This window comes from Drosophila sulfurigaster, chromosome 3 (assembly GCF_023558435.1).
Source record: "Drosophila sulfurigaster albostrigata strain 15112-1811.04 chromosome 3, ASM2355843v2, whole genome shotgun sequence".
Lineage (NCBI taxonomy): Eukaryota > Metazoa > Arthropoda > Insecta > Diptera > Drosophilidae > Drosophila > Drosophila sulfurigaster.
The window spans coordinates 35149761-35173011 of record NC_084883.1 but is presented as its reverse complement, the minus strand read 5'-3'; the positions used below and the strand labels follow the sequence as shown (position 1 = coordinate 35173011).

Here is a 23251-nt window from a genome sequence, read left to right as displayed (position 1 = left end):
CAGTTTATCAAGCAGTTGGTTCACAGCTTAACTAGTTACAAATAAAAATAAAACAATTAATTAATTAATTAATTAAACAATGACTTTCAATCGAACAATTAGCACATGCAAACTAAAAAACTCGTATTTTTTGTTGTCATTTTATTTGGCTTATTTATCTTTGCAATTTAATTTATACAATGCGTACTTTTCGTTTCTCTATATTGCAGATTTAGTTCTTTTTATTCATATTTCGGTTTTGTTGCACTTACAAATTGCTTAATTTCTACATTTTAGACATTGACAATCCACTGATTTAATCCGCAAATTTTTATTTGTAGTTTTACGCTTCACTTTAGCTTTTTTTTAGGATAAATCTCTCCCCATTTGGAGGTTAATTTTGTATATTTATTTTTTAAAAAATCCTCCCCGCCTTACCCACTCTTCCGGCATATATATATGCTTTAATCTGTGGTTTAGTATATATATATATTTTTTTTTTAAATAATAATTTACAGCTAATACATTGTATATATATTCATATTCAGTTGTTTTTGTTGCTTTTCTTTGTTGTTGTTGAAAGGATTCGCAAGCTGCCGAAACTCGATTCAATGGATTGGTTCAAAATACAAAATAGGCCTGGCCAGAAAACTGAAGCTAACTGGCTGGCTGAGGGTTATTAGCTGTTTTGTTGCTGGAGCTGAGTTTGATTGGCTGACTGGTTTTTACTTTTAGTTGTTGTTGTATATAGATGCAATAACTTGTGTATCGGGATAAATGACATAAGCATAGCGATTTGGGGTTGTTGTTGTATTAAACGCCTCCTAGCTCGATTCACGCACACACAGACAGATTGTTGACACCAGACTTCGACTTAAATGCTACACGGAGGCCTAGGGCAAGGAGCTATTGAGGAGAAATTGCAGATGCTTCTGGTTGTGGTTGCAGCATTATGAGGTTTCGCCCTTGCCGCTATCATCGGCAGATTCGGTGTCATCCGCTGAAGCGCCACCAGCTGCAGTTGTTTTCGTTGCAACCAGACCATTGTTGTTCTTGCATTTAGTTTTGCTAATCGCAGCACTATCGCCATTACCCTTTTCCTGCTGATTCTCTTCATTTACGTCGTCGTCATCATCGTTGTCATCCTCATCCTCTTCATCATCCTCATCGTCGTCCTCGTCATCCTCATCCTCGGAATCTGTGGGCAAATCTTCAGTTTCCAAATCGAAATCATCATCATAGAAATTCGCATCCAGTCCAGACTCTGTACTGGGCTTAACCGTTGGCTTCAAACAGTAATCCTCCAGTGTCATGGGCACCACAATGCCCTCACGCTTCGCTTCCGCATTGGCAGCCAGCGCCTGTTTGCGTATGATATTCGGATACTCGTTGTCCTTACCCTGCAGTGTAATATTAGAACATGAATGGTATCATAATGAAAAGCCAACCGCTTACCTGCGAGTCCCGCCATCTTCGATACATCACCGAAGCATCTACATTCGCCGGTGAATAAGTGTTGGGTTCATTGAGCAGCGATATGACCGAGAGAAGAATGGTACGCACATTCTGTGTGGGATTCCAACGTTCGCAGGGCAGTTCGCCGCTCTGCGGATCATCGACCGGAGGATGTAGTATCGATATGCATAGATCCCCGTTCTCGTAGACGTTCGGATGCCAGACCTTGGTGAGGAAGCGTATGGATGGCGGCGAATATGGATAATCATTTGGGAATTTCATATGTGCCTTGAAATAGCCGCCCTGATACAAGGTATCCGGTGGCCCAAATATGGCCACTTCCCATTCAAATAGATTATCATCGTTCATTAGTTTCACACGAAATCCCTCCACCGGCTCCTCTTGCAGGGATTTGTATTCCATGGCCAGGGCACGAACTGCTGAGCTGCTGGGCTGTTGCGTTGATGTTGCTGTTGTCAGTGAGGATGTTGTTGTTGCCCCGGCAGCGGCCAAGAGCGTTGACGACGCATTTTGCGATGTGGATGCAGCGGTGGTCATTTGGTTCACCTACAAGCAATAACAAAAAAAAAAAACTAAATAAATCAAAAACGAGCGAATGTTTGTGTGTGTGTTGCTTCGAATATGTATCAGACGTCCAGGGTCAATATCTTATACGCTGACGCAGCCGAGGGAAGCAGAGGCAGCGGCTGAGGCAGAGGCAGCAATAACAACAACAGCAGCAACGTAGTCGTCGACGTCGTTGACGGATTCAAGGTGAGCAGCGGCACTCACACATACAAACACGTACACACGTACACTTACAAATTCATGCATGCATGCATTCAAATTGTTGTTGCAAATGGAACTTGAAAATTTTTAGTTTTTTGGATAAGCGATTGTCGCGCTTTTGTCATCTACTATTATATTTTAAAACGTATGTATCTATTTGGCCAGAGCGAGAGCGAGAGAGTTTAGAAAACGATGCGTTTTTCGTTGCCCTCCTTGTACTGTTGTTTTCTTGGTGGTATTGGAGTTGCTCTTGTTCTTGCTGTTGTTGTTATTGTGGTCGGCGTTGTGAAGCAGACAACAAAATATTTTTGAGACAAAACACAAATAAAAATTGACGCATCAATGTGCGTGTATGTGTGTGTCACAGATTTTGTAATTGAACGCAAACAGCCTATTGTGTTACAAATACGTACTTCTTTTTCACTGATAAACGTGCAATGAATAACTTGCTTAATTAACTGACTTGCTTTGTATTTGTATTCACTTCTTCGTTTGCAACAATTTCACTTTACACATATTCGCCATAATTAGAGATTCGATACTGAGCCGTTGCAGTGTGACCACATTTGAAAAATTTTAAATATACGGTTTTTTGTCAAAAATATAATGTTCTCACAAAACAAGCTTTAACTGAACTTTGAAAATGTAAAACTGTCATTTCCGTTAAAGAATTAATTGCTTTTGATTTATTTTTCTTTTTTAACTTTGTTGTTCAACTTATTGTTTGAATATGGTATTTTTCCCACAGCTGATAGTAAATAAGATTGTCAACGGCAATTGCCAAAGTAACATAACATTACATGCCAAAGTGTGGCCACACTTTAAACTAACATTGGTAATCGTTTGAAGTAATCGATAAGGCAGTGTGCTTGGAGACATTGAAAATGTTATCACTCTGTCGAGCTCTATTGGCTCTGTTATACAATTACTGGAAAAGTGATTTGTAAACTAACCAACAGCTGTTAAATTCGAACTTTGAAATTATATTCTAATTTTGATTACTAAAAAATGCAGATGGCTTATAGGTTTAATTTACCAATGTTTTATATTAGAATTATGATTGCCAACAAATTAACTAAATACAAAATTTTACCTAAAACCGATTAACGATTGTGGCCGTTTATTTTCCATGAAAAAATGAATGCTCACTGTTAATAACAGCACTGTAAACTGCTCGCGTTTTTGTTGTATGCGTGTGCAGTGTTAAGCAACAGTGAACAAAAAGTGCTGCGAGTTGCAAGTCGTGCGTGCGTGCGGAGATGTGAAAATTATTTTAAGAGCCACGAAAACTAACCAATTAATTTAATAGATAGAAGAAAAAGAGGGGCAACAACAATTCCGTGCCGCGTTCTTACACATTTCAATCATTAACAAAGTTGTCGTCGTGCATGTGGGTGAATATCATTTTCCTTCGTTCAATATGCTGCAACGCGACGCGCAAATCAACGCTTAAACTGTGCGAAGAGAGAGCGAAAAAGCAAAAGCAACCAACAAAAAAGTGCATACAGGAGTGGCTGCTGCGCGAGCATAAAAAAAATTGAAATTGCCAAATCAAAGCAAGCATACACATATACATACGTACATACATAAATATACAAACACATAAAAGATCATTCGAAAAATCGGTAACGAACGAAATAATAATTAAACCTAAATGTACGAAGAAAATTCAAACAACGCCCAAAACAACAACAAAAAAACGAAGAAAAATTAACAGAAACAGCAGCAGCAGCAACAACAACGATATCTACAAAATAGCAACAACAACTACGCTGTTACACATTCCAGTGGAAAGTAAAGGGGAAACAGGAACATGTTTTTGACCAGCATAAAACAGCAGCATCAAATTGTGAGCGAGCACATTTTTCTGTGAAAAACGAACGCCCGAAAGAAAAGCGCTGCCCACACACATACATAAACATATACATACACACACGCAATACGCAGGCAAATAAACGCACGCATACAAGCACGCAAAGCGTTCACACATATACACAAACTCGCACACACACAACATACACAATGTCCAGCTGGGCTGAACGCGTGCATCGACGCGCCGCCGATTTGGGCAATGTTGTCACCTCCTGCGGCCATCCAGCGACAGCACCTGGATATCCATATCGTCTGGAAAAGGTCAAGTTTGGTGTGCCGCTGGAGGAGGTGTGCAAGCACAACAACAACATTCCGGGACCGCTGCTCGTGCTCATACTCAAACTGAATAAGGAATCGCCCAATCGTCGCGATGTTTTTCGTGCTCCTGGCCATCAGGCATCGATGAAGAAGCTCATCCATTTCCTGCAGGCGGGACGGCTGGTGAACGTCGATAAGTATTCGGTATTCACCATTGCGAGTGTGCTGAAAAAGTTTCTGCGCAAGATACCCAATGGAATCTTTGGACGCAACGGTGAAATGGAATTGTTTGCCATCAATGAGCTGCAAAACGAAGCCGAGCAAACGGATCGTTTACACAGGTGAGTTGTAGTTCTTCCTATCGATAGTTTGTAGCAAAACTAATTTTTAGTTGTAGTTGGGTAGTGCATCGATACTTAAGCTTACAAGTCGTGTCAGCACGGGCTCATCTCTAGTTTCCTCAACGTACTCATCTTGTGTGCAAGTGCGAGAGTGTGTGTGTGGGGTGTGTGTGTGTGTATTGTAACTAGCTTGCGGTAAACTTGCTGAACCGGATCTAGATTTGGTTGCAGCTCAAGAATCTTCGCTACACACAGAAGTTGCGCTGGTGGTGGGTGGGGGGAACTTTTAGTTGAAATTAAGTGAAAAGCGTTGACTATACTGCTGTTGTTATTATTATTGTTGTTGCGTTTCACGCGCGTTTAAACTTGGCACTTGTTGACACATTTGCCAGCAGATTTTCACCAATTTTCACTTGAGCTCGCAGCGCAGGCGACAAAATTGCCTATTGCCTTTCGGAAGCGCCAACAGCTCCCCCTTACGCCTCTTACACCTCCACTACCTTCCCATCCCCCACCTGAGTGCTTGTAAGTACTTAGTTTGCAGCTGTAAATTGAATGTTTTGCTTGCTCGTTTTGCTTTGCTTCTGCTTTACTTTGCTTTGCTGTTGCTTTTGCTTTGTTGCTGCAATCGATTTCTAACCAAACTGAATTAGAGCATAAAGCGTGGGCAAATAGACAGAGAGACGGGCAGACAGACAGACACTGACAGACCCACGCATGCTCAATTAAAATAAAACGAAAATGTTGCAGTTTAATAGGTTTTATAATTTACTATTGTTATTGTTATTGTTTTTTTTTTTTGCAATTTACTATTGCAATCGTGGGTGAGAGGGAGCCAAAAAGTTGGCTATGCGTGAAGTGAGCGGCGCTTGCAATTAACGATTAACATCGCAATCGATATAATCTTGCGTTGTTTGTTATCGGCACACTGGAAGTGTGAGTGTCTGTGCGAGAGGAAGAGGAAAAGGAAAAGGGAGAGAGGCAGCGTTGCCAACTTCGTGCTGATTGACAGCTGTTTGATTGCAGCCGCTTTATATTGTGTCTATTTTCGGGGCGTTAACTATAACTAACTAAATACAAATTTCTACTTAATTTTTTCTCGCTCTCTGCCACTTTGATGGATGAGAATGAATGTTGCTGAACTGCGTCAGCAGTGGCAACGTTGCTATTGCTGTTGCTGTTGCTGCTGCTGTTACATTAATGCTAATGTGCGTGTAAACAAATAACGTCAGCAATAAAACATAAATTTAATTTTCGGGGGGCAGCATGCGTAAAAATCGACCGCCAAATTATTTTTCCATATCAAGAGAGACGCAGATAGCAAACGTAAATTTCATTTTGGTTACTGTAAACTTTGCTTGCGCCCGTGGCTAGCATACAATTATATACACATTTATTGTTGTAATTGTTTATGTGCTGCCGTTGCTGTTGCCATTGCTGTTGCTTACCTTTCTTTCATTTGTTTATTTACATTTTAGGGCAGGCACAGGCCGCCAAACCAACAGCAGCAACAACAACAACAACACGTTAGGCAATCGCAATCAGATTCGTTGCCGAATCAAACAAATGCGCGAAAATAGCGACTCTGCTGCTGAAACATTTATAAATAGATATCGAGAGACGCGCGTTTGAAACTTTGTATCAATTAACGTAAACGTAAGAGCGACCCAGCAGTTCCTCCCCCCTCCTCTACCACTACCTCCACCACCGCCTCCCTCCAATTGCCACTCAATTCAATCAGTTGGCACATCGTTTAAAATTTGTTTTGTTGTTGGCTGTTGTTGTTATTATTGGGCACAGACAAGCGACGTCATTGTTGCACGTTTTTGCAATAGACCAAAATATTATATACTATACTGTGTGTGTGTGTGTGTTGCTCTTCTGCAGATTTGTTTGTAAATTACACGCTACAACAACACTAGTAAATCTAAGCAAGACGCTGCTGCGACGCTGACGTCGGCTGAGAAAGTTTTCGATTGCAGGTGTGTCTGTATGTGTGTGTATGTATATGAGCTTGCTCTCTCTCTCACACTGCTACTACAGTCATTGCTCTCTTGTGCTCTCGCAATACATTTTGCTGTTCCTGTGGCTCCAACTTGTTGCCTGGCCAAAGCTTTTTGGGCTGCCACTTCTAAGCTTTTTTCGTTTTCGAACGCCTGTTGCTTTACGCATTTTGTTGCTTAAGTGTGCGTGGCGTATGTGTGTGTATATTTGTGTGATTTGTTGCGCTGGACAGAGCTTAAGAATTTTTATGAAAGCAACTGCAATAAACAGAGGCAACAAAGCTTTCTCAGTGAACTGAACCACATAAGTAGCAGCTTCGACATGAATTTTTTATGTAAACTTTGAACTGGTTCATTGTCAAAACTATGAAACTAAAGTGTTTTAGGATGCGACTGTTGCTGCTGCTGCTTCAACGGAGATTAAACAATTGCCATTTAAGGTAGCAAATAAATTGTGATGCCAATTTAATTTGGAGACAATAGTCGGGGGTATGCAGTTATTGTCGCTACACAGCTGCCCGACTGCCTGTCAAATCATGTGTACATAACCCGAGCTAATCGACTATTTACACAATTGCCAGCCTGGCAGCCTGACTGACTGACTGACTGACTGCCTGCCTGCCTGGCTGCGTGTCTTGACTGCCAGAATGTGTCACTCAGTCCAGGGACAATAGTTGGGCAGAACGCAAGCTGCGGCTGTGCGAATATCGGATAAGTGCAAAAATTGCCCGCTTTTGTTGTTGGTCTAGACCGTCGACGTCGACGACGTCGGTGTCGTCAAAAGGGGCAGGGACAGAGCGAGCGAAAGAGATGCAGACGGAGACAGAGAGAGGAAAACAGTTTATAACAAAAGCCGCATTGTCCAATGCATTAACAAGAGAAGACGACGACGACGACGACGACGACGACGACAACGACGTCGACGTCTTGGTCTTGGACGTCTGGTTGGGTCTATTGCAATATCGACTGATGTTCACTTCCTGATTATTACATTATGTAGTCAGTCACGGGCTGCAGAGAATTCTCTTGTTTTCTTTTCTCCTTTCTGCCTTTCTCTGTCGCCCTGCAAAAAGGGCTTCGCAAATCGCAACAAGAAATTACAATAATCAGAAGCAATATGGAGAAAGAAAGAAAAAGAATAAAAGTTTTGCCTACCTCAGAGAGTTTCCATTGGCCGTGCTGCATAAATAAACCTAAAATGCCGCCACAGTCAGTCAGTCAGTCAGTCAGTTAGTTAGTCAGTCATTCAATATAAACAACATACAATGCCCCAATGCCCAAACAAAACCAATAAAAGTAAAATAAGCGAGTGTATAATATAAATATACATGCACACACACTCACACATAAACTACATATACATTTAACGCATATAAACACTGTCTGTTCCATAGTACAAAATGTGCGTCAGTTGAGTTCAGTTGCTGGGCCCTGTTTCTGTTTCTGTTTCTCTTTCTGCTTCTGTTTCAGTTTCTTTTACACTCGTTAGTCTTATTTCTTATTCATATTTCTGTACTTCTGTAATTCTGCATCTGCATCTGAATCTGTCTCCATTTCCCCATCTCTGTCTCTTTCTTCGACTGTCTGGAAGAAGTTCTTCAACGATTGCCCTCAACGCTGAACTTCTCGCCCAGTCACAGTCATAACTTAAGCCACACATGCCAGACAAAACACCAGCCTTAAAAGACTGTCAAGTCAAGTCTGTAGAAAACTGAGATCTGAATATATGCCTTTAATGTGACAAAAGACAATCAATATTGTTGACACGATGGTTTTATTTTATTATCAAATGTTTTCAAACTTCTTAATTATATTAATTTATAAATAATAAATTAAAAAGGGAAACATAAAAACGGAACTTCTAGGATATTGATCAATTAAATTTCATAAATTATAATTTCAGTTCAACTTCAAACTCATTTCTTTATAAATTTTCAAAGCCTAGGGTATTTTTTAAATGAACACTCGACTTTTGTCTATTTGCTGGCTTCTTATGGTCGGGTCAAGCGAGTATCATGATGTTTGCACTTGATGATATGTATATATCCATTTGTGCATATATCAACTCGTACTCATAGCCTCTAGAGTATATATAAAAAAATTATATATATGTTGAAACTGCTTTTTATTATCGTGCATTGCGTTTGCTGTGTTTCATTTGGCTCATTATTATGACGTATTGTCTTTATTTTTTTTAAATTTTTTTGTTATTGTACCCCAACAACAAATCCACAAACACTGCGGCGACAACGACAACGACAATCGCATCTGTTTGACTCGCTCATTTTTGCTAAATTAACACAAAGGCCTCTGGGGCGTGGAGAGGCCGCAGATGATGATTATTGATGCAGCTGTGGCCGCAGAGTCGAAGTTGAAGTTGAAGCCGAGTCTGAACGCTAAAGATATATTTACCTCGCATGATAAATGCCTAGCATAAACATTGACCACACTGCTTAGTGGGCAAAAAACTGTGTCGACGATAAGCGCATCTATTTAAAACAACAACAATAAGAAGAAAAAAACACAATACATAAGAATAAGCATAAGGCAGCGAGTTTTATATCGTAGTGTAACCCATTGACGTCAGCAACTACCGAGCCAATGATTTACACTTCATTGTTTAGTAGGATTCTTGTATATAGAAGTGGTTATTTATTTACTTCGTCAGTTTCTAAACGCTGACTCGAATTGTGGTTAATACTTTAATGAATTGTGGTTACAAATTGTAACAAAATGAAGCAAATTAAAATTGAAATTATTGTTGAAATCGAAAGTATTATCAGTCTTGTAATAAAAGCGATTTATTTTTCAATCAGCAAGCAGGCAAACTTAATGTAAATTAAGATTAATTATGTGCAGCTGAATTTGTTCTCTTATCGTTTTCGCTTCAAATTTGACCTATACTTTTCCAAATATTTGCATTCAGTAATCGTTCACTTTTTTTGACCACATTATTAGCATTTTTATTCAGCAAGGTTCGCTTCGTAAGATATATGTATGTAAAACTAATTTGAATATCTCGGAGCTCAGCGATCTCTGGGTCGTCGGCGTTATCAGGTTGAGGAAGAGAGTCGCATCTGAAATCCGAAATCTTTCAAGTGGGACAAGAGATGTGGGAATATATTGAAACTGGTTTCTCTGTAGGGCACTCAAATACGTAACACAATGCATATATAATACAGAGCTTTATACAAATGCCTCTTATACTACTTACATACATACATATGTATATTGTGTATGTGTATTCATGTGAGCGATAAAAAGAAAAGGCAAATCAAATGCGCGGCACTTGAAAAAGGCAGACGACTGAAACTGACTCTTGACAATGAGTGTGAGTGAGATCAGGAGAGAGACAGAAGAAGACAGAGAAGCAGACATATTTCTTTTTTATGAATGAAAAAAAATACAATGATAATAACAATAAATGAATCATCTATAAAGTGACGCAGCGTCGCGACGGCCTTAACAGTAGCAACAATCACAGCAACAACAACAACAACATCATCAAATACTACACACACCTTAACTATGGCGAAAAAAACAAAAAAAACTCTATTTAGCATCCAATTCACAGAAAACAAGAGGCCTCTAAAATACATATTCGATGTGTCGCTATATAGCCGGTTTCTGATGTATTATGCAAATACAATCTAAACGCTTGGAATGGCAACACGGCGCATGCGTAACGCGCCTCGCTAGACTATTATATAACCCATCGAGTTAGCCACAGTCCCTACCCCTCATTAATATTACACATCAAAAGAAAAGCAAACAAACAAACAAAAAAAAAATTGAATAAATTTAATTAGGATACCGCACAAAGATATACTCTATATAGAGAATAATTATATAATTTATAATGCTTAGACAACTTTAATTCAGTGTTAAGTCAGAACTGGTAATTGCCTTTTGTAATTGAACAACTGTTTTCAACACCTCTCGAAACACTTTTAACACTTCTAATAGCCGTTGAATGGGGCAATATTGTTGCTATTATTTAATTCCAAGCAGTGAAAACAGCTTTGAAAGTGCATAAAAGCTTTGAATGACATTAAATTATATGTGCGGCAATCACATAATATTCTAGCAAGGCGCGTGCAACTATTAAAAGCCATTAGAAGGCGTTGTTTCGTAAGAAATATACGATTTTTAAAAGTAGTCTTTAATCTTATAAAAGCTTTTAGTGTAAAAAAGCGCATTAAAGCAGTATCTTTGCTTAAAGAAGCTTCTTTGCTGATAAATATACGATTTTTAGGAGTAGTTTTAAACCTTATAAAAGCTTTTAGTGTATACAAGCTCATAAAGCTGTATCTTTGCTTAAAGAAGCTTCTTTGCTGATAAATATACGATTTTTAGAAGTAATCTTGAAACCTTTAAAAGCTTTTAGTATATAAAAGCTCATTAAAGCTGTGTATTTGCTTAAAGAAGATTATTTGCTAATAAATATACGATTTTTAGAAGTTATCTTAAACCTTAAAAATGCATTAGTGTATAAAAGCTCATTAAAGCTGTGTCTTTGCTTAAAGAAGCTTCTTTGCTGATAAATGTACGATTTTTAGAAAAAGCCTTAAACCTTAGAAAAGCATTAGTGTATAAAAGCTCATTAAAGCTGTGTCTTTGCTTAAAGATGCTTCTTTGTGGATGTGCGCTCATATTCTGTGGCAAAGTGATTGTACCCCGAATTAATGAAATTAAAAGCGCATTAATCATCCATTATAGTTACAGAGAAAAGCCAAAAAAAAAAATACACAAACCACAAGGGTCGTGCTGCTGTTGCTGTTGCTGCTGCTGGTTATCGTTGCGATAATATCAGGCGAGAGCGTACAACACAACAATCAACACAACACAACACTTGTTTCGTTTGTGTCGATTGTGTATTTATTGTTATTGTTGTTGTAATTCTATTTAACGGCATTCCTGGTAATTAATGCAATTAGTAAACGATTTGTACGCATTCCATTTATGGGGTTATCGTCGTCGTCGCTGAGTAACCCAAAAAATAGTAAACAATATCGCTGAAACTGAACTCGAATCAGTTAATAATTAATAGTACAAAACAAATTATTAATATTTGTCTAGATAGTGTAATGCTATCAGTTAAAGACCAGAATAGAACGGTTTCGAGTTCGAGTTCGAGGTATCCCTCGAAGAAGTCCAAAGAAACGACATGCTTCGATAAGATTAGAGAGTTGAAGGCGATCTATATAGATACAATATAATGATATTGTTGCAACCGCGGCACGTTTTCATTTTGCTTTTATATATTTACTTTTATTTAAGTATTTTTTGTTTTTTTTTTCTTTTTTTCTGTATTTGGGGTCGTTGATATTGCGTTGGGGGCCAGATCTGGAAAAAATGTGTTGAACCCATAGGGCATTGGGTGGGCAATGCTCGGGTTTTTTTTTTGGTTTTTTTTTGCTGTTTGTATCGCGTTTTACTTGCTGCGTCTTCACTTCACTTCAGTTTACTTTTTTGTTGGTTTTTGTTTGTACATGAGGAAACAGGTGAACGCGCTGCTGATAGTTGAAAAGATGAAGTAATTTTATATATAGCCTTGACCCAAGTGATATCATTCAAGCAGTGTGTTTATCACGCATGCTGCATTTGCTCTCGATTAAAGATGATTAAGTAATGTAAGCAAAGTGACTGAGAGTGAGTTATTGTAATTAATATAAAGATGATATATAGACTAGGAATATAAAATACATTATACATCATATTATTATTATAATATCATTATAAAGGGTCTATAATTATGAACTTAGTCAGCTAAAAATATGAATGGTTTCAACTCTTCAACTATTCTTCACATCTATCACGATTTCTAATGAAAAGCGCATTAATTTCTCTTGAAAGCACATTATGATTAAAGCTCTTGTGATCAAGGTGCATCTGTGGCTCTTCTTTGTCTGACAATTGACAGGCAACAGACAGCCGGACAGACTGAAGCTGACTCCTTATAAACGCTGTTATTATACTCTCGTACTCTCGGTTCATTGTCAATCTTCTCGCAAGTTTTCACTTTTTTGTTTTCTATGGCTGCAAACGGGTGGGGAGAAGAACGAGGAGTAAAGCGCATTAATTGATTGGTTAACTGTGATAGTTGTTGCTTAGTTCGCTTCGCTGGTCTTCAGTCTACAGTTGTGTAACGAGAAATAGACGGAGAAATACACAGAGAAAGAGAGAGAGAGTGTGATGGAGTGAAAGAGTGCGCGAGTTACCAGTTTGTGAGCTTGTGAGTTGAAGTTTGTTTGTTAGCCAGGTTTTCCAAGCCGCCACATGCCAAAATGAAAGTGTGAACAAACCAAGCAGCTGCTCAGCGCTTTTGCCCCAAACCCAATCTTGAAACTCCCCTCGTACCTCATTCAAGTGACTTTCTTTGATGGCCCTCGCCAGAGCCACAGCGAGAGAGAGACAATGAGTCAGTGCACTTTGTAATAAATATAAAAACACATGAGTAACAATTGTAGTTGCCTTCCCCCCCTTTCCACTCCCCCCCTTCGCCTTCCCAAGAGCATAGATAAGACGATCTTTTACAGGGCTTCCGGCTGACATTTCTGTTTATACGATTATAATATATGTGTATTGTAGTATTTTTTTTTATTGCATTTTCTGGGTCATTTCTAACGAACACACACACACACATACATACGTGCCTCTCCTTTGTGTTATTTCTTTTTGTGATTTTTTGTGTGATTTTATTTCTTTTGCAGATTGTTTGCATCACTGCCCAAGTATACGCAACATCTTTTAGTTTTATTATTTGGCACATTCCGCGTCATCGCCAGCAATGCCGCCAACGCCTCCACGGGCATGACCAGCGAGGCTCTCGGCGTCTCGGTGGCCCCCAGTTTCTTTCAATCGTGCGTTAGCGATGGCAAAACCGCACGCATGGAGGATGTGCTCAAGTTTAAGGTGAGTTAATCATCATATTAATCATACCTGGTTGGGTGGTATTTAATATGGATTTATGTTTGCTTTTACAGGTGGCTACCAAGATCATGCAACACATTATCGATAAGTTTGCCACACACGATATCTTTGGACGCGACAATTACGAGTACTATGCACGCGTCACAGGACGCATTCTCAAGGTGCAGGACGAATGGATCTGCAGCTTCCAATATCCGCCACCGCCACGCGGCAAGTTGGCGCAACAGAAATATGCATGTGAGTGGCGAGTTAAGATTGGAGATTTCGAGATAATTATAGAACTAGTGAAAGTTATATAGTTAATAGTTTAATATTGTGTATGTTGACTAAGAAGATTTATGATTATAGACCTAGTGAAAGTTATAGTAATAGTTTAATATTGTGTATGATGACTATAAGAAGATTTATGATTATAGAACTAGTAATAGGTAAATATGGTGTATGTTGACTAAGGAAGATTCATCATAGGTTGCTTACAAAGTCAATTTGCTCATAGCTTAGATTCAACCGACATAATTCAGAATGTGTTTCTTATTTCAAGATGCTACTGTTTAACGACATCCCAACATTCTTGCAGATAAGTTAGATATCTTCTTTTATGATAATAACTCGAAGAGTCTTTTTTGCAATCTTAAAGTGAATGCAATCTTTGTATATGAAAGATGACTGCTGTACTTTATATTAGATATTTAATAATAATACTAATTAAATTGTAGCAATTACACCATCATGAGTTATCGATATCATGAGTAATGTGCTGTTTATAAGCAAGGACATCTGGGTCTTGTAAGTTAAATGTAGCACAAAGAACCTTTGTCACCCAGAAAGAAAGTTAACGCGTGATTCATTAGAATATCAAATGATTCAGAAAACCTTATTCGTACACTTGAAGATCTTTTGTGTTTTAAAATCATAATCATTGCGTTATTGAATCATAGTGCTAATATTTATCATAAAACAAAGATACTACTATAGATAAGATTAATGGTAATGAAGAATAATAATAGTAATAGCATTGTCAATTAACTTAATAATGCTATTACCATTGGTGATGACAATGATAATGATAATCGTATGAAACGTGTTAACGGTGTTGACAATCAACAATCTTCATAATAAAGTAATTGTAAAAAAATGTAATGATTGTAATGACAATCTATCTTTTCTCTCTATCTATCTACAACTCGATAGTGCAACATTCTTTGGAGGCGGAAAAGACTTGGCTGCAGTGTCAATGCGAGCGTTGGGGATTACGTGAGTACTCCATAATAACATATTTCAATCTAGATCTAAGTACTCTACTATCTACATCTATATATCTCTCTGCTAACGCTCTCTATCTAACGAACTGATCGATATGTTTATCGACTGATCGATCGATCTAACTGTATTTGGGGTATCTCTCGATGTGTTTAGTCCTTAAGAGTCCATCGCTTCTTGGGCAATTGTGTTTGCTTTTGGGGTTTAATATTACACATGATACTTTACACACTCTTCTTCTCCCTTACTATGCACAACACTCTATTAGTTTCTCTCTCCCTCACTTGCAATGTCTTATCTATCTATCTGTCTCTATATGTTTTTGCACCTTTTTGCCACTGCTTCAGTCTCATTCTATGCACGATATCTAAAACAAAAAAAAATGAAAAAACCAACTCTATGTCTACCATATTTATGTCTATTTCATTGCTCATTCAAAAACCAAAAAAAAATCAAAATAAAATCACGACGAACAACAACAATTATACGATACGCAATACGCATACGATCAACACAGTGGCCCAGGAGGAATCACGCTCGACACCTGCACTCCTGACCAGCTCCAGTTCGGCGCTGGAGAACAGCGTGCTCTCGCTGGGCGTGTCGCCGGAGCACTCATTCATCGAGAGCTGCGCTCGGCTCTCGGTGTCGCTGGAGGGACCCGGCATCTTTGCCATGACCAGCTCTCCGCTGCCGGCCAAGCGCAATGGCAATGGGAACGGCAACAACGGCAATGGCACCGACTACGATTACGATGATTATGCCGACGATGATGAGGATAACGATGAGTTGGCCCACGACTTTGCCGCCGAACTCGAGCTGAGCAGCATTGCTCCAGCGATGCCAGGCCAATTGCAACATCAGCATCAGCAACAGCAGCAGCAGCAGCAGCTGCGTGGCATGCAGCGCTTTAGGCAGCGTCAGGCGCAACCGTTGATGAGCACAACGAACAACTCGCAGGACGACGATGACGACGAGGATGATGATGAGGACGACGAGTTGACCACGGTGAAGCGTCGCTATCGTCAGAACAAAAAGAAACCGCTGGCCAGCAGCCATCATCAGCGACGTTTGCGCGCTGGCACCAAGAGTCTCGACGGCGGCGGCTGCGAGCGACGTGGCAGCAACAGCAACACAGCGGTGGCAACTGTTGTCGCTCCAGTTCAGGCCACAACGCCAACAACAACCACAGCAACTGTCACTCTGGCCAGCAGCAATGGCGGCAAACTGAAGCAGCAGCAACGCACCTGCAGTCGCTGCAATCGCGGCATTCGCCACAGCAGCTCGTGCAGCTCGAATTCTGGAGGAGCTGTTGGCTCCAATGGCGGTGCAGCGGGCAACAATGGAGGCGGAGGCAGCGCCGGGGGGCATGACCATGGAGGAGCTGCGTGCCGTCAATCGCTATGCGGAGAGCACCAAGAGTCTCTCGTATTTGCCACAGGTGAGGGATAAGTTCTGGCCAGGCTCACGCATATCCGTTTGATGCCCCCCCCACCCCCTATCTATCCTCCATTTCCCTTCCTTTAATCCTTACTTCCTCCACCCAAGCCTAGCGACTAATTAGCTTGATTTTTAAGTTTCGTATTCTTTTTACAGGTTTGAGCAAGCAAAAAGAATTATTAATCCATTTAGTATTTTAAGTTAATCCTTCTTGATTTTCGAATTTTTACTTTTGATTTGTAATCCACTTATTATTATTTTTATTTTTATGATTATTTAACGCTGTGTATTTGTTTAATTTGAAATTGATTATGATTTTGTTTTAATTCTTTAATTGTTTTAATTTTTTTTCTTTATAATTTACATTAATTTACATTAACGGACAGTCGCTGCCCTTTTCCCCACACTCCCCCTCTCGCTCTTTATATATTTCTGTCTCTTTTGCTCACAGACTGAATTTTTTGGATTGTGAAAATTTTTTTTTCTTTTTGATTTTTACAACATATTTTTGGAACGTTTTGCGCCTATCTCTCTAGTTATTTTTTTTTGTTGTATTTTGTTAAATATTTAACTCAAGCTGCGCCTGCAACAACAACAACAACAACAACTACTTACGCACACACATACACACATGAAACAACAACAACACCTTTTATTTAAGTTTAATTTTAAGCATTAAACTGGCACAAATCCCAGACAAACAAATACAAACTACACTTTTGCTAAAATAAAAGTACAAAATCTACACATACACTATACTAAAAAATGAACAACAATAACAAGAAAAACAACAACGCATATGTTTTGTGAAAATTCTATTATTTATAATTTATTTACTTTTGTTTTTGTGTGTTCTTCTTGCATTAAGAGTATGTAAGGAATGGTTTAAAGAAGATGAAAAGAAATCATTTAAAAATTAATATTAATTAATAAAAGCAACTTGAAGTGAGTTCTGACAAACGAAACCAAACATGCGTATATAATTTATAATTTATTTTTTAATTGGCATAAAGACAAACAAAAAAAAAACAACTATTGTAGATATTTCATACGTAACATACGATTAAACTATTATTGTACATAACTCATTTGTCATCGTACTGGCGAATAAAATGAATCACACTCGAATTCATTGAGCTTAAAATCACAATTCACAAGTTTTGTGTATTAAAGAGTTGTGCCGTATTTGTTTACATTTTTATTTGCCCCCTTATCAGTTGTTATCATCACCACAAGTTGACTGAAAAGGAAACACAACAAGCAACACAAAAAAAGAAAAAAAACTGCACAATCAATCGAGTATTTAATTAATACTAGTTTAAGTTATGTTTAAGCCATTGCAATTGTTTTTTGTATTCGCATTGTTAATGTTTAATTGTTTATCGTTTATTGTTTATTGTTAGTTTGTAGTTTTGTTTGTTGTCGTCTTGTCGTTGCCTCAATTAACTTCCCCCTCTCCTCAACCCTCAAATTCCCCCTCTCTTTAATATACTGTCTGTTTCTTTATTGTTTTTGTTTTGTTTTTTGTAGCTTGTGCTCGTTTCTTTGTATCTTGTATCTATGTCTTGTTTTCTCACACACTCACACACACTGTCACACATTCACATACATGGAAGCCAAACAATTGCATTTGAAATTTCCTCAAAGTTAACACAGTTTTTGTTAATGTTTCCTATAAAAAATAAAAAAAACAGAATTATCAAATGCTTGTTGGCGGCTCTACTTAATTTATGCCAAAATGTTATTAACTCGTACTTAGTTGTCTCTTTGTATGCTTTTGTTTAAAACATTAGGGGTATTCGCTGCAAAGAAAATTCTGTAGTTACTTAATTGATAAAAACAATTGTGCTAAATTTGCTGTTTATTATTTTAATTTTGTATTTTTAAACTTTTTTTGTAACACTATTATTTACTTTGCAAATTTTGTATTTTCTCACATTAGTTTTTTTATTTTTTGCTTTTAATTAAAAACTTGAAGATTGCTACCATCAAAGTTTAATTGTTCTACAGTGAATACCCCTAATGTTATTTATTTTTTAATTATTCGCATTATTCTTTTTAGTTAAAACTATTAGCTTTAACCTTGTATTTCTTTCGCCAGCTTTTGTTATTTTAAAAAAACTTTAATTGCCACAGTGAATACCCTCAATGCTCAATGTATTTGTGATTTTTATTCTTGAGAATTGTTATCAATATTTTGCACTATTTTCCGCTGCTTTTGAAATGAATTTGTACATAATAATTGTATTTGTTAATTTCCTTTATGTATTGCTTAACAAGTTTTATTTGAAATATTTTTGCATTATTTATGATTTTCAATTTGTTTGAAATGCAACTGCAAATGTCTTGACAATTCTTTCTTTAATTAAGCAACAAATCTAAAAAAAATTCAAAATTGCGCCTAAAAAAACTATTTAGAAATTAAAGAAAACAAAAACGAAATGCCAAAACTCTAATGCGAAATTTTCGAATCCCCGTCTTCCCCAAAAACAACAACGACTACAACAACAACACATCACGACGACAACAACAACAACCACACATGACAACAACAATTGCAAACTAAAAATCAAACACACAACAACAACCAACAACAACAACATGCAAATATGCAATGCGTTAGGTTCATGAACGGCAAACCGCACGAATGCGCACCAGGTCCGAATGGTTCCTGGGGCCAAGGGATGCGGTTGTCTCGCTCCAGCTGCCGGCGGACACGTGCAGCAACTGCTGCCTGGCCGCAGCAGCCGCCGCCGCAGCTGGCTACTTGGGCGGCGGCAGCACACGCGACATGCGGCAAACGGTTGCCGGCGGAGCAGCTGCTGCTTTGGAGGCGGAGCGTAGCCAAGCGGCGTTGCTCTATCACTTTTATCGGCGGCAGCAGCGTGAGCTGGACCAGGAGGACATGATGGACACCGAGGATAGCTACAGCTACGGTCGTCAGCAACAGGAGCAGCATCAACAGTTGGAGCAACAGCAGCAGCAGCAGCAACACATACATTCCAAGGGTCTGCTGAAGCCGCCGCAGCAGCAGCTACAGCGTCGTCTGCTGTTGGACGTCAATTCGGGTAGTTATAATAAAAATGCAGCAGCGACAGCAGCACTAACAGCAAACATCACCAACAATCATCATCAACAAGAACAACAACTACTACTTACCGGCAACAACAACAATAATAACAATCACAGCAGCAGCAGCAGTAACAATTTGTTGCAACATGCTCAAAGCTTCTATCTGCAACAACATGACACACTCAACAATTCATGCTATTACTCAACACAGTGTTTGCCAGCAGCAACAGTTGCTGCCGCTGCTGCTGCTGCTGCAACGGCAACTGCTGCTGTTGTCGTTGACTCTGACAGCGATTGTGATTCGCTTGATGGTCACGTGTTGCACACGTTGCAGGCTCATGAGTTGCAGCAACATGTGCAGCCGACATCGTTGCTCTTGCGACACTCGACTCCCATATTGCTGCCACGACAACAGCAACATCAACAGCAGCAGCAACAGTTGCAGCAGCAGCAGCTGCGTCGTTTTGGTGGCAGCGCTTCTGCCACAACGTTGTATCAGTCGATTGAGTCGCCTAATAACAGCAACAACAACAACCATAACAACAGCCACAGCAGCAACCACCACCACCACAACAACAACAGCAACAACTTTGTCACAGTCATTTTTAATGTTTTGGATTTCTTGTTTTAAAACCATTTTCATTTTGTTTTGAACGTTTATCATTTTGTAAAATCACAACATAAAAAGTCTCTCAAAAAGAGAAAGCGAATTGCAAGTGTGGAATGCCCCCGCCTGTTGTTGTCCCCTCCGCAATGTAACTCCCATGACTTGCAACTAATAACATGAAACCAGAATAATAATACTATGTGAAACAGTGAACTATGTCCCAAGCATCCTCATGAATGTCCTTAATTTAATCATTTATTATTATGTTTTTAAAATCTCATTTGTGTTTATCATGCATCACGATTCAATATCGAAACGTTAATCTAACAATTTGTACGTTTTTAACTTGAAGATACTTGTGATCTAAAAAGATTTGTTTTTCAGATCGTTACGAAAAATTTAAGTTTATTTTTAACAAAGATTCTCAAAATGCATTTATATTTAATTATAAATCTATTTCTTTTTGAATAGTGTATTTCGAAACGACAGCTAAAGCTTCAAACGAACGAAATGATTCGAACTCTCTAAGTGATTCTCAAGAATTAACGCCTCTCTCTGCAATTCTCAAAAAGTTACAGCCTTTCTCTGCAATTCTCAGAGACTGCAACTCGAAAATTTGCTTGCATGATAAACGAGCAACATGAAATTTTACTATTTTATTCAGATTTGTAAAATAAAAAAAATCTGTTTTGTTATTGATACGATTTCGATTTATTTGTAATTTATTTAATATATTTATTTAAACGTTATAATATTTCGTTTGTAGTTGTATACGATTAACATTTAATTTATATTATAATTTTATTTGATTTATTGTTTTGATCAAAATATACAATAATAATAATTTAGAACTTGTGTATTTAAATTAAATGTTTTAAGCGCTTTGTTTCGTTAAATGTAAAGACAGCACACAAACATACAAAGACACCTGTATACTTAAACATATATACATATACATACACATATATATTTGTTGTAATTGTTGTTTCATTTTTATGTGTACTAACCCAAACATAAGTTTTGTGTTTTCTGTGTGTACAACTTTGTGCTTCGTGTATTTGTTTATGAGTTGTTTTTGTTCTGCAAGCAAAAAAAGCGCCACACCACGCCCACAACAACAACAGTAACAGCAACAACATCAGTCGAACAACCACCAAAACAAGAACTACCTAGAAAAATAAATAATAAAAAAAAAACAAAGCAGAACCAACAACCATCCACCACCAACAACAACAACAACAGCAACTAACAAACTTAACCTCAACAACTCTTTATGAACAAATCTTATTTTTCGTTTCTCTCTTTCTCTTTTGCCACTTTTCCCACCGACCTCTGCCGCCCATCATCATCGTGTACATACGTTACGAATCCGTCTCGTCTTCTTCAGTTGGCAACATCCGTTTGAGTAACAGCGCCGAGTCCATACAATATGCATCGCGTCGTCCCAACATCAGTCTCGGCGGCAATCCCAACAGCGGTGGCAACAACAGCAGCATCATCAATCCCAGCAGCAACACTCGCCGGCTGCTCATCAATGTGCCGCGTCAGTATCCGTTGCGTTCGTCGCTGCGTCGCCACAAGGAGAAACAGATTGGTGGCAGCCAGAGCAACAGCAGCAATAGCATCAGCAACGAGCAACTCACCGGCAATGTGGCTGGTGGCACAGCGGCAACCGTTGCTGCTGCGCCATTGAATAAGCCACTGTTGCTGGTGGGTATGTTGCCGGGCGCTGAGCAGCCGCCGTCGGTGCGCAACTCGATAGCCGATTGTGGCAGCATTGACTATGACAAGATGGACACCATGGAGCATCAGGTGAACGTGGAGTGCAACACAACACAACACAGCTTCAAGCCGCCGCGTCTGTAACAGCAGCAGTCGCAGGTGCAACAGCTGGAGGCAATAAGCGACGCAGGCTCAAATAAGCAACACATTTCATCAACCACAACAACCACAACAGATTTAACTAATTAACACAAACACACACACACACACGGAACACTCATTTACTATATCCTAGTATATAGCATATGTATTTGTATTTATGTGTATAGCAAGAAAAGGCTGATTTTCTTTAGTTTAAAAAAAAAAATGATACAACAAAATTAACGGATAATATGTCGGATATTGATATTGCAACAAATTGCCAAATTTTATTTGAACTGAAATTCTATGCATTCATTTGTTGTACAATTCATACGAGAGTTTTGTTTCCCTCCCATTCATTTTTTTTTGTTTTTTTTGTATTTATCTTTTTAAAGCCAAGAATCTCTTGTTATATTTTTTAACTCAAAATTTCACTCGAAAACATTGTCAAAAAGGAAATAAACGTAGGCTAAGTGTGAATTTTCTTTTTCGAAACTTTTGACCTGAACAACGACACACTGCAAATTGTACATGTACTATAGTACTATATACTATATAGAAATATAACAGTTGTATAACAGATTACCAAGACTCGCCCAGCAATCAAAATGAACAGTTCAACATTTGTAAGAAAAACAAACGTAACTCAAACTCAATATTATTATTATACTTATTAATATTATATACGTAATAGTACAAAAAACAAGATTAAAAAAATTAAAAAAAAAATCGATGAGGAAAGGTGTAGAAAATACTTATAAAACCCATGTAAATAGAATGTTTTAGCATTTAATGAATAGTTTTATATATATTTAATATATTCAAAACCAAGTTGTAATATATTTATAGCTAATGTCTGTGTGTCCAAAAGATGTTATCTATACATAACTATAGATATACCACATTATTATTAATCTAACTTAAGACTAGCACAGCTCGAGCAATACGATCGAGAGGCTAGGCAAAAACAGAACCCACAGCAAACGGTGCAGAATTCAACAACAACAACAATTAAAATTAGAATTACATTTATAGGAAGAAGAATCAATCAATCATTCAGAGTGTTAAGAAACTTGCCCAGTTGCAGCCAATTTACTTACGTAAAGCATCCCAAACTGAACAGTCGTAATTTTTTCCAATTTTTACTGCTCCCTCCTCCATCATCTTTTACTATCTTCCTCCTGACCCCATCCTCCAATCTCAACTGAGAGAACTTTCTGATTTTTCGCGTATTTATGCGAAAAATCTATGAAAGTTGCAAAACATTTCACTCGCTGTGCTACAAAACCAGATTTGTGTGTTTGTTGTGCGAAAAATCAACAGAACAGGAAAACAAATTGAATTTATACATAAATATATTATTATATATGCAAAATTAG

The 23251-nt window shown here is 38.3% G+C and overlaps 2 protein-coding genes across 5 annotated transcripts; one reads left to right on the top strand and one right to left on the bottom strand.

Annotated features, from left to right (window-relative positions):
- Positions 1 to 549: 549 nt before the first annotated feature.
- LOC133845718 (ubiquitin-conjugating enzyme E2 R2) lies at positions 550 to 2793 on the bottom strand. Of its 4 annotated transcripts, none has more exons than XM_062280265.1 (3): positions 2637 to 2793; positions 1435 to 2001; positions 550 to 1379 (listed from the first exon to the last, which is right to left on the bottom strand). In XM_062280265.1, exons 2-3 carry the CDS (start codon positions 1990 to 1992, stop codon positions 930 to 932), a joined length of 1008 nt encoding a protein of 335 aa, XP_062136249.1. In that variant the 5' UTR covers positions 1993 to 2001; positions 2637 to 2793; the 3' UTR covers positions 550 to 929. The 4 variants fall into 4 exon arrangements, with proteins under 4 accessions (XP_062136249.1, XP_062136250.1, XP_062136246.1 ...); XM_062280266.1 differs by lacking the exon at positions 2637 to 2793 and adding an exon at positions 2443 to 2594; XM_062280262.1 differs by lacking the exon at positions 2637 to 2793 and adding an exon at positions 2257 to 2412.
- A 639-nt stretch (positions 2794 to 3432) lies between these two features.
- LOC133840158 (uncharacterized) lies at positions 3433 to 22512 on the top strand. Its single transcript, XM_062271834.1, is given in 8 exon segments — positions 3433 to 4694; positions 13411 to 13612; positions 13684 to 13867; positions 14822 to 14884; positions 15408 to 16246; positions 16248 to 16331; positions 18954 to 19398; positions 21397 to 22512. Coding segments are annotated over 8 exon segments (2745 nt in total). The 5' UTR covers positions 3433 to 4245; the 3' UTR covers positions 21876 to 22512.
- The last annotated feature ends 739 nt before the right edge of the window (positions 22513 to 23251 follow it).

Coding starts and splice junctions, on each gene's coding strand:
- LOC133845718 (XM_062280262.1), bottom strand. Junction 1,380..1,434: donor GAAGATGGCGGGACTCGCAG/GTAAGCGGTTGG, acceptor ATTACACTGCAG/GGTAAGGACAACGAGTATCC.